Source organism: Pelophylax lessonae (assembly GCF_965119305.1).
Source record: "Pelophylax lessonae genome assembly, chromosome: 1".
In the NCBI taxonomy this organism is placed as follows: Eukaryota; Metazoa; Chordata; class Amphibia; order Anura; family Ranidae; genus Pelophylax; species Pelophylax lessonae.
In genome coordinates this window covers 720236154-720248752 of record NC_138768.1, presented here as the reverse complement: position 1 = coordinate 720248752, position 12599 = coordinate 720236154, and the positions used below count along the sequence as shown (strand labels likewise).

The 12599-nt window shown below is 39.6% G+C and overlaps 1 protein-coding gene across 1 annotated transcript in view; it reads left to right on the top strand.

Annotated features, from left to right (window-relative positions):
• SORBS2 (sorbin and SH3 domain containing 2) overlaps positions 1-12599 on the top strand; it is a 488340-nt gene that overhangs the window by 268024 nt on the left and 207717 nt on the right. The window contains exons 3-4 of the mRNA XM_082244055.1: positions 4528-4577; positions 11013-11105. Of these exons, the coding sequence (XP_082100181.1) occupies positions 4568-4577; positions 11013-11105 (103 nt within the window). The 5' untranslated portion in view covers positions 4528-4567. The remainder of the gene's footprint in view (positions 1-4527; positions 4578-11012; positions 11106-12599) is intronic.

Below are 12599 nucleotides of genomic sequence, written 5' to 3'. Positions count from 1 at the left end.
AGCACATATAGGGAACACCTTTAACCCCTTGATCACCCCCCAGTGTTAACCCCTTCCCTGCCAGGGTCATTTCTACAGTAACAGTGCATATTATTTAAAACTGATCATTGTATTAATGTGACTGGTCCCCAAAAAGTGTCACTTAGTGTCAGATTTGTCCGCCGCAGTCCCAATAAAAATTGCTGATCGCCGCCATTACTAAGAAAAATAAATAAAAGTTGTTAAATCGATCCTGTACTTTGTAAACGCTATAACTTTTGCACAAACCAATTATAATACGCTTTTTGGGATTTTTTTTACCAAAAATATGTAGCAGAATACATATTATTGGGAATGTTTTATAGCAGATAAAATATTGTAGAAAATATTGGTGTTTTTTTCAAAATTGACGCTCTTTTTTGTTTATAGAGCAAAAACGAAAAACTGCAGAGGTGATCAAATACCACCAAAAGAAAGCTCTATTTGTGGGAAAAAAGGACATGAATTGTATTTGGGTACAGCGTTTGACGACCACGCAATTGTCAGTTAAAGCAACGCAGTGCCGAATCACAAAACATGGTCTGGTCATTAAGGGGGTAAAACCTTCCGGGGCTGAATTGGTTAAAGGGACAGTGTAAAAATAAAAGGTAAAATAAATAAGAAAAAAAAAAATTAAAGCACCCCGTTCCTCTGAGCTCGCTTTCAGAAGCGAACACATACGCAAGTCGCGCCTACATATGTAAACGGTGTTCAAACCACACATGTGAGGTATCGATGCCATCCTTAGAGCAAGATAAAATTCTAGCCCTAGACCTCCCCTGTAACTCTAAACTGGTAACCTGTAGAAATTTTTAAAGTGCCGCCTATGGAGATTTCTAAGTACCAATGTTTGTCGCCATTCTACAAGCGTGCGCAATTTTAAAGCATGACATGTTAGGTTTCAATTTACTCAGTGTAACATTCTCTTTCACATTATAGAGAGAAATTGGGCTAACTTTACTGTTTTGCTATTTTTTTATTTAAAAAAGTGTATTTTTTCCAAACAAATTGTGTTTGTAAGACTGCTACGCAAATATGGCGTGACATAAAGTATTGCAGCAATCTCCATTTTATTCTCTAGGATCTCTGCTAAAAATGTTTATATATATATATATATATATATATATATATATATATATATATATATATATATATATATATATAAAGTTTGGGGTTCTAGCAAAAAATACTGATTTTAACTTGTAAACAACAAGTGTCAGAAATAGGCCTGGTCCTTAAGTGGTTAAAGAGGAAGTAAACCCTCCTCAGACACTTGTACCTATAGGTAAGCCTATGATAAGGCTTACCTATAGGTACTGTAAATATCTTCTAAACATGTACCGTTTAGGAGATATTTACCTTACATGCAGCCAGTGACGTCACTGGCGCATGCGCTCTGAAGGAACGGCCGCTCGTGCCGTTCCTTCAGAGTCCCGTGCCGTGACTGTCAGCTCTCGCGCGCGTGCGCGGGAGCGACGTCACCGCGGCTCCGGCCAATCAGATGGCCGGATGCCGTGATCCCGGAAGACGGGCGACTGGACATTTCGCCCGTCATAGAGGAGTGAGCGGCACGGCGGGGGCTCGTTCTAAGGGAAGTATTGCATAATGAGCTAGTATGCGATGCATACTAGCTCATTATGTCTTTCTCTTGCAGGGTGGGGAAAAAAAAAAAACGAGTTTACAACCTCTTTAAGTAAACCTATAAGATCACACCAGTATTTTCTGACGGGGTCAACAACCACTGAATCGAGCAGATATATGTTCCACTACGGCTGTGGCCATTTAAATTCTCAGTGGCAGGTCACATTTGCAGAGATGATAGTGAGTAGGAAAAAGGCCATTTGCCCCATGCCAGCCCAACCATTGACCATATGTATAATTCAGTAATCATTGGCTGTAATATATTTTTTACATCGCAGCAAAATTAAACTTATATGGCTGGGAGCTCAACCACATTTGGAGAAAATAACTTTAAGAAAATTGCATCTGAAGTCTAAGCCCCTAATTTCCATTTGGCTCACAGCTCGTCCCTTTACTGTCTTTCTATGTACTTGGCTCAGGGTGTTATTTCCTTTGGAATCCTGGGTCCCCGCTTAAACAAACCCTTCTGTGTTCTTATACTATGACATGAATTTTCTACTTCTATTTAAAGTAAAATTATAGACGGCATATGGCTGGGAAATGTTCCTGCATGATACTGTGATGATCAACAGGTAAAGAAGTTGCTTATTTCTCAGTTGAAATGTGGCCAAGTAATACATGTGACAGGCTCTAACAGTTCTATATGTTGATTTTTGGCTACACAGGAGAAATCCACTTGGCTCTAAAGTGAAGGAAATTATACGCAGCATTTGATTGCTAACATCTAACATTAAATGATTTCAACAGTATCCTGTGAGGTTCTTCATATAATGTCACAGTATTTATCTGCTTAGAAGAACAATAAAGCCATTTAGTATAGATTTAGTTTTGAAGTTACATAGGCTTTCCCAATGCCTTCTAAGGTAGGTATAGGATGTCTGTTGTCTAACACGTGTTGGATTGGTATGAATGACGCCAACAGACGTACACACTGGGGTTTATTTACTAAAGCTAGAGAGGGCAAAATTAGTCACAATTCTGCAGAGAATCCGCTTCTAACCTCAGCTTGTTTAATTGTGCTTTAGCAATAAGATCTGGAAGCGGATTGGTTTCTCTGCAGAATTGTGACTAATGTTGCCTTCTCTAGCTTTTGCAAATAAACCCCTATATTACCAAAAGTATTGGGACGCCTGCCTTTACACGTACATGAACTTTAATGGCATCCCAGTCTTAGTCCATGGGGTTCAATATTGAGTTGGCCCACCCTTTGCAGCTATAACAGCTTCAACTCTTCTGGGAAGGCTGTCCTCAAGGTTTAGGAGTGTGTCTATGGGAATGTTTGACCATTCTTCCAGAAGCGCATTTGTGAGGTCAGGCACTGATAATGAAATGAAGGCTATTAATCCCAAAGGTGCTCTATCAGGTTGCGGTCAGGACTCTGTCCAGGCCAGTCAAGTTCCCCCAACCCAAACTCGCTCATCAATGTCTTTGGTGGACCTTGCTTTGTGCACTGTTCGAAATCATTTGGTGAAGGGGGGGGGGGGATTATGGTGTGGAGTTGTTTTTCAGGGGTTGGGCTTGGCCTCTTAGTTCCAGTGAAGGGAACTCTTAAGGTGTCAGCATACCAAGACATTTTGATAGATTTCATGCTCCCAACTTTGTGGTAACAGTCTGGGGATGCAATTTCCTGTCCCAACATGACCGGGCACCCGTATACAAAGCAAGGTCCATAAAGACATAGATGAGTGAATACATTTTTAAAAGCTCATTGTCCATTGGATGAGCAAATGATATGTATCACTGCCTATTAAACACTTGTTTTCATGAAGGTCTGTTAAAGTAGAGCCACAATTGTTTTTCTTCATTTGTGCTTGGTGGCAATGGGGGCTGGGTGATATTGTTGCCACTCACTGATAGGGTTTTAATAGGAATCTCTGTGCAGTCAAACCTCTCTGCTGGGCTATTACTTTATTTAATTGCCAAACAGCAGGGGGTAAGCATCCAGCGAGTAAAGCTCTGTCCCTGTCAAAAAGTGACTGCTGCTCTCCTCCTTCTGGCACCCTGGGGCACAACAAACACATACAGGTCCTCCCGCTGCCGATCAGACAAGAGGCAGAGCCTGGACAACAGTACAAGTGGCCGCCAATAAAGATAGCATTACTGCCAACCCCACGCCGTGCCACCTGGCCCCCAACAAGTTACGATCCCTGGCCCGAGGGTTGGGGAACCCTGCCTAATGCATTCTCTTTATTAAGGTAAAAATAAATAAATAAATATGTGCAGCTCCCCCCCAGATCTCTGTAAGTACTTACCTTAGTCCGTTCTCAGTCCAGTGCTGTGCATTAATGCAGTGGTGCTGCTCACTCTCTCTCCCTCCTCACTGGACTCTGAGAGCAGAGGGAACTATTAGCTTCTGCTGCTGTCAGTAATATCCAGTGACAAGGGATTGGGGCCAAGCTGCACTGTGTGTGTCAATAGACACACACAGCGCTGCTTTGGATTGAGCCCGCACCTGTGCCACCATAGTAAGCCGCTTCCTATGGTGGCACACTGAGAAGAGGAGGAGCCCAGAGTGCCAACGAAGAACTCCAGAGGAGGTGGATCAGAGCCGCATTGTGCAAAACCATTGCACAGAGCAGGAAAGTTTTACATGTGTTTTTTTTTTTTAAAGAACCTTTACAATCACTTTAGGTGGAATACGCCTAATGAACTCTACAGGCCCATCAAGCTTCAAGGCTAAGAGTAAAATGATGATGTAAAGCACATCATCAATCCGAGCATTTTACATTTCTCTGTATCCAGTCTTTATAATGCCAGTGCACTTTAAGGATAAAAGTAGCTATTGATAAGAGCAATCATCTTAGGTTGTACAATTATCACAAATTGACATGTACATTTGTCTGAATTAAATATTTTCTTCATCAACAGGCAAACTGACGTCACTTTCGTGAAATCCTGCTACATCAAGATGAATACAGGTATGATTAAACTCATTTTACAGTGGATACAGGTGCCAAAATGAATATCTGCTATATTGTTTGTGAATAGTACCATATTATCAGTTCTGTAATTGACCTTTTACTTTGCCTATAAAGGGCAACCAGGGTCACTGAACTTTTCCTTTTCCTAACATCTTACATTCACCTTTCCTTGCTCTCCTCCGCTCTGCTCAGGCGCAGGGAGAAAAGACAAATACCCCAAATTCCAGGTATAAAGGAACAAATGGCTCACTCCTCTTCTCTCATGGCCCAGTGCTGTGACATGGGAGTGGGGGAGCGAAGGAAAGGTGGTTATATGATGCTGGGTGGGATGGGGATGTTAAATGATACTGTTAATTGCCCTACATGGGCAAAGTAAATGGTCACTTTAAAATTGTTTAAGTTAATAAATTTCGCTTTAAATACATTTTAAATAATATGTAATATATTACAGTTTTTTTGCTAAGGTTAAACACCTAATAAACTATTTTTTTTTAATGAAAGAAATATAGGCTTGTTTATATTTTTATTTAATGTTCAATATATTTAGTTTCACATTTCTACAATATATACAAGTATTCAGTATTAGTATTTTATTAAAAGAGGACACAAACCATGCTACAAAGCTGAGCTATTTTACAATGTCCCCAGCTGTCTGCATGTTAAACTGTCATAAAGGGTAACTCCACTTTGTGGGAAAAAAATAGCAAATAAAAAAAACAATAAAGCTTATACAATTGCGATACAAATCATATTGTAATTGAATGTTATTAAAAAATGATCTTTAATTTTCAATCTGCAGCTGTTGTAATTTTCTGATAATGCAATGCAATATGGCTACCTGGAGTTGTTCTGTACACAGAATGTGTACTGACCACACCCCATAAACATAATTTCCTGCTTGTGTGATTGGCTCATCAATTTTCCCAGAAGTCTGCCTAATATACAACTCAGATTTCTGGCATCCCCTGCAACAAAAATGTAATTTTTGGTGAGATACTCCCAATAAGAACACATCTAAAGGGATACAGGCCCAGCAGATTTCCTCATTAGAGCCCTGCAGCTGCCACAGCTGATAGATAATTATGAAACCACTCCCATTAGACTCACTCAGCACAGAGGCACAGGGGAACAAACGGTGATTTCTTCAGAATAACAAAAGGTAGGAATCTGCACCAAAGTTGGTTAAAATCCCTGCAATGTACAGCGATCACCCAGAGGGGAATGTTTTTTTTCTCAACAAAAGTGGAGTTATGCTTTAATGATGTTCAGGGAGAGCTAGCCAATCAGTGGCCTGGTTTGATCAGAACTGTCACCATTTTTCAGCCATGTGTATTGTAAGTATGACACAACATAGCAGTTTAGGTTGTAGGTGTGATGAAGGGTATAAAATAGTTTACAGTTTTGGTCTACCTTAGAATCTGCTTTACCAAAATCTTGCCCCCGCTATCTAGTATATATATAATATATATATATATATATATTATATATATATATATATATATATATATATATATATATATATATATATAATTGTTTATTACATATTGATAGCCTCAAATTTAAAGACCTATAAAAAAAGGGGGACAGGTTTTTGCATCCTTTTACCTATTTTGTATGTTTACATTTTTGATTAAACTCAGAATGTAAGCATTCAATCCTTTGTATATTTTATTGCCAAAATTTGCAAAAATATTTTTAACTTAAACCTTTGAAACATTCTTGTTTTCTCTCAAGTGCATTATATCTCAGAATGCTGTAATATTGTGCTTTATATATTTTTATTTTTAAAAATGTAACAGTCTTTTAACATTAGGCCCTCGTTCACACCAGTGCGATTTGTATTGCGATTTGACAATTCCAAATCACATGACAAGTCACACCCTATTGCCGGCAATGGAACCGTTCAAATTGCCACGACTTTGAAAAAAGATTCCTGCACTACTTTTTTCCTATTTCTTTGTGACTTGAAGACTAAGCCCCGGTGGGTGGGGCGAAACATGTCAGAGGATGTGGCATGTGGAGTAGTGCAAGTCTGAGGCCAACCACAGACTGGATAGGGTTGAGCAGCGATTTTTCTAAGTATGCTACACGTTACTGGATGGTGATATTTTCAGCCAGCACCCCATTCCTGAGTACCAAGGGGACTATATACACTCTCCTTTTTTACTTAGAATGGCACTACAAGCATTAGCATGCCAATGCTTAAACTTGTTTAAACGAGCCGCAATGAAGTTGAAAGTGCAAATCACACTAATCTGCGGCTTTGAAATCTCCCTACTGTAGTAAGATTTCAAAGTCGCACAGGTGTGAACCAGGGCTTATACTCTATAGAAATATTTTTTCTTCACCTATAAGAGCTGACTGTATATCTTATTAATTTATAGGAGACTTGGAGCTTCTTCCAGCATTGTTAGTAACCCATGCAATGATCTGACCAACATAGTTTTGACCAAGTGACTTTTTAAACCTGTTACGCGTTTTTTTCCCAGCTTGCTTTGCCACTTAGCCATAGCATGAAAGTATATGTACAACGCATATCCTCATTACTTATTTAACTATATTTATATTTTTGCAAATAATATTTGAATTACTTTCCAGTTTGGGAAAAGAATCAATTCATTTTGTGAAGTTTATGTAGTAAGTGGAAAATACAGTACATGTAATAACTTTAATGTGCTTTCTCTATGCGCTGCTATGGGCTTCCATGTCTATTCCACCAAGAATTGTTTTAGACTGACCAAATCTGAACATGAAACCGTGGCAAACCCTTAATGAAGCTCATGCTTTTCGGCAGTTTATTTTTTTATTGCCGTTTTGGGGGATTTCACTGTTGCTCCATGCTCCACAAATAAAATTGTTGAAAAGCTTAAACATCTCTGCCATTGAAAAATGCTTACTTATACACCTTGGGGTTCAGTTACCATGCACCATCCAACCCTTTCACCCCACTTTACTATTCCCTTGTTTTACTAATCTTACCACCAGTTTTTCTAGAGGTATACAAGCTACTGGTTTTTGCCTCATTTTATCAAATTAAACTGTCACGTGAAAATATATCTAAACCCAAGAACAAATATTCAATATTTACCTATTTCTATATGTGGAGGCTGCATTCGTTTTTGTTTTCAGGCTAAGAACGTTTCCACAAGTACAGAAAAATACCAGTTGATCCTGCCAGAAATCCTTGTAGCTTCCTTTGCACTGAACTGATATCTCAGGCAATTTTAACAGCCTCCTCAGCTGTTTTCTGTGAACTACAAAGCAACTCCCCTTGGTGTAATGGAGATGAGGAGAGGCGGAAATGTTTGTAATCCAAATAAGGAGTGTTTGTAATCCAAATAAGCAGAGCATTTTGGGGTGGCAATGCTAAATACAGCACTGTGAGTAAATGTTGCCACTCTAGGAGAAGAAGTGTGTTACTGGCAGAATCACCAGGTGAAAAATGGAAACTAGTGAGGCCACCACATCTGAGGACTGGTAAGCTCCAATATATTACATTTTTGGCAGGGTTTAGAAAAGTGTTAAAGTGGTTGTAAACCCTCACATATTCCCAGTGAAGTGAACAGTCTCAGATGATACACAGAGATGAAACAAATCCTCCTACATACGTTTTACTTGTTTATCTGAAGTTTTCTCCTCTCTACATCCATTCAAAAGTGCAGAATTATGATAAAATCCTGGAGCAAAACTCTCTTTATTGGGAAAGAGCAAGGATTTGGGACTTTGCGATAGCTCAAAAATGTAAGGGTATACCAATAATAAGGAGGGGTTGTAAACATTTTTCATTGAATCACATTAAAATGAGTCCTTATAAACAGTAGGGACCATGTGGTTTTACAAACCAACCACTGGTAATAAAAACACATACAGTATCAAAAAACATACAAACTCCAGTCCATACAATAGAAAAGAAATGGAAAATAAGTTAGTACTGGTGGGTTTCAACTGTTTGTAGTCTTCCTCAGGGGGTAGGCAATGGTTCACTGAATCTCTGCAAAAAAACATGAATGAGGTGTGTGCCAAAATATATATATATATATATATATAATACAGTGGGTACGGAAAGTATTCAGACCCCCTTAAATTTTTCACTCTTTGTTATATTGCAGCCATTTGCTAAAATCATTTAAGTTCATTCTTCTTCCTCATGAATGTACACATAGCACCCCATACTGACAGAAAAACACAGAATTGTTGACATTGTTGCAGATTTATTAAAAAAGAAAAACTGAAATATCACATGGTCCTAAGTATTCAGACCCTTTGCTGTGACACTCATATATTTAACTCAGGTGCTTTACATTTCTTCTGATCATCCTTGAGATGGTTCTACACCTTCATTTGAGTCCAGCTGTGTTTGATTATACTGATTGGACTTGATTAGGAAAGCCACACACCTGTCTAATTAAGACCTTCCAGATCACAATGCATGTCAGAGCAAATGAGAATCATGAGGTCAAAGGAACTGCCTGAAGAGCTCAGAGACAGAATTGTGGCAAGGCACAGATCTGGCCAAGGTTACAAAAAGATTTCTGCTGCACTTAAGGTTCCTAAGAGCACAGTGGCCTCCATAATCCTCAAATAGAAGACGTTTGGGACGACCAGAACCCTTCCTAGAGCTGGCTGTCTGGCCAAACTGAGCTATGGGGGGAGAAGAGCCTTGGTGAGAGAGGTAAAGAAGAACCCAAAGATCACTGTGGCTGAGCTCCAGAGATGCAGTCAGGAGATGGGAGAAAGTTGTAGAAAGTCAACCATCACTGCAGCCCTCCACCAGTCGGGGCTTTATGGCAGAGTGGCCTGACGGAAGCCTCTCCTCAGTGTAAGACACATGAAAGCCCGCATGGAGTTTGCTAAAAAAACACCTGAAGGACTCCAAGATGGTGAGAAATAAGATTCTCTGGTCTGATGAGACCAAAATAGATCTTTTTGGCCTTAATTCTAAGCGGTATGTGTGGAGAAAACCAGGCACTGCTCATCACCTGTCCAATACAGTCCCAACAGTGAAGCATGGCGATGGCAGCATCATGCTGTGGGGGTGTTTTTCAGCTGCAGGGACAGGACGACTGGTTGCAATCGAGGGAAAGATGAATGCGGCCAAGTACAGGGATATCCTGGACAAAAACCTTCTCCAGAGTGCTCTGGACCTCAGACTGGGCCGAAGGTTTACCTTCCAACAAGACAATGACCCTAAGCACACAGCTAAAATAACGAAGGAGTGGCTTCACAACAACTCTGTGACTGTTCTTGAATGGCCCAGCCAGAGCCCTGACTTAAACCCAATTGAGCATCTCTGGAGAGACCTAAAAATGGCTGTCCACAAACGTTTACCATCCAACCTGACAGAACTGGAGAGGATCTGCAAGGAGGAATGGCAGAGGATCCCCAAATCCAGGTGTGAAAGACTTGTTGCATCTTTCCCAAAAAGACTCCTGGCTGTATTAGATCAAAAGGGGGCTTCTACTAAATACTGAGCAAAGGGTCTGAATACTTAGGACCATGTGATATTTCAGTTTTTCTTTTTTAATAAATCTGCAACAATGTCAACAATTCTGTGTTTTTCTGTCAGTATGGGGTGCTATGTGTACATTCATGAGGAAGAAGAATGAACCTAAATGATTTTAGCAAATGGCTGCAATATAACAGAGTGAAAAATTTAAGGGGGTCTGAATACTTTCCATACCCACTGTGTATATATATATATATATATATATATATATATATATATATACATATACATATATGTTAAACAGTACTGAAAGGTATACAAAATCTCATGGGGGCACTTACAACTTTAGAGCACATTAGTGTTAGAGATTGCACACACGTAGGATGCTTCTGGAACAGGCAGATAAATAAGATGTGTTGCCCCTCAGTTTGTCCCAGTAAGAGCACAAAAGGATACTTTCAGGACCCCTCACCAACTGGAGTTCTAAGATGTAGATGAAAGTCAAGAGTAAAAAGTAGTGCATAGGTAAAAAATATACTAAACAAAAAGAAAGCCAAAGGCATAATATATTGGTCCATAACACACCTTATCTAAAGACAAAGTAAACACTACAGATATATGTGCTTTGTTCAGATTTCACGACTAAGGTTTACAACCACTTTAAGTCTCAGTGGATAAAGGTGAATTTTACTAATAGGCTTGGGAAATAGAATTTTGGAAGCCCTCTATTTTGGAAATATGTTGCATTTTGATACAATGTGTGTTTTTTACCATTTGCCTAATGTACACACATAGGCTGCCCTGTAAGATTCAGCAGGCAGCTCATCAAAATGTTGAAGTTCAGTTCTGTTACACATACAGGTGGGCACCTTCTATCTAACAAACTTCTCATGTTTTCTGCTGACAAACCACGCTGTACCAGTGTTTACATTGCATGTGCTTGCTATGTGTTTGGCTTGCATCATTATCACTTTGTGTGCTTCCAGATAGCGGTGGATGTGCTCGTAAACGTGCTGCAATGTCTGTCACACTAACAGCTGTGAAGAGAGTGCAAAGTTCTCCAAATCTTTTGACTTCAGGTATAGAAACTAACCAAGCCACATGAAGGGTGTTAGGCAACCTATGTGCCTATTGTATAAAGGCTGTAGGAAAGGAAAGTGGAGGTATTTGCCCACGTTTGCTTGTCACTTTTCTAGCGTGTGAACATCTGTTTGGTTGCTGTGGACATTACTTTCTTTTCCTTTCCTCTTTGTTTATACTTGACTTTAAAACATGCCAATTAGGTTTTCAGCACTTAATAAAATTATTGACAAAACTGATTGATTTAATTTGTTATATCATATACAGTCAGCTAGAGAAATGTCTTGCCACATGTTGAAAAACAGACCCACTCTGCATTGGAAATTGTGACCTGAAAAATGCAACTCTAAATACAAATACAGACGAAAAAAGTCTACCCTGAATGTTTGAAGTGGAACATCAGCCGCATCTTTTTTATTAAGTGGGAAAGGTTAGAATATCTTTCTGGGTTTCTGTCTCAGAGATGGTGGTAACCAACAAAGAAAATCTCGCCAAAAAGGACAGTATTAAAATATTTGCTTTCTCGTTAATTGAGGGACACATGATGAAATAACAATTCGATTATACTGCCTCCTACAGCGGAATTTGAACACTGACAGCAGTGACCCGCCTGATATAATGTCTTCCAGTCCTAGCATACCTGGGATACATAGATTTTTTGCTAGTGTCCTAGAAGGATGGAATCCTTTTTTTCTATTGAGAAAAGTTTAACTATTTATATTTATATATTGAGGTAAGACATCTCCACGTGCTGTTTTGAGTTGTTTTTTTTTTTTTTTTTGTGTAGCTATGCGGATTGGTGTATCCTAAGTAATAGCTTTGAAGGCTGTCCCCACTGGACTGGACAATTGCAGGACATGCCTGAAATGTGACTCTTAGGCACTGGGTTCCACATTGTAGTGCCTTCTGGACCTTTGTATACTGTGTTTAGTGCGCTGCAGAGCCCTTTCCAGGTCCAGAGCTGTGGTACAGCATATGGTGTAATCCCAACCTCTGATGACTCACTTTGTGAGTAGGGCATGTGAACTGAGCATGAGGAGATTTTTTATTTGAACTGCTGGACACCATTAATATCCTTATTTTCCCTATGTTTTCCATGGAAAGGTTTAAATGCTAAGGGATTCAGTACTGCGTTACTTGGTGGAATGCCACCTGTGCACATTTCTGTCTCTTGTTCCCACTATTCAGTGTGATGTTGCACTTTCCTACCACCTCCCTCAATCATAAATGACACATGGTTTCATTTCAGTTATTCCTTGCTGATGCCAACAGTGGCCAGATCACTTCTGTTCATTGAATCTCTCCTGCTTTCAGCAGCCAGTTAGTGAGTTCTGAAGGTTTTACCTTGTATTCAAAGCTAAGTTGCCTCTGTCTCCTGGTGCAATACGTTAGACTCTAAACCTACTGTATTGGGTCACTCTGGCTCACCTTTCACTAACCGTTCTAGGGCTGCTTGCAGTACTCCCTCTCAAGGGCCTGAGAGTGACAGCCTG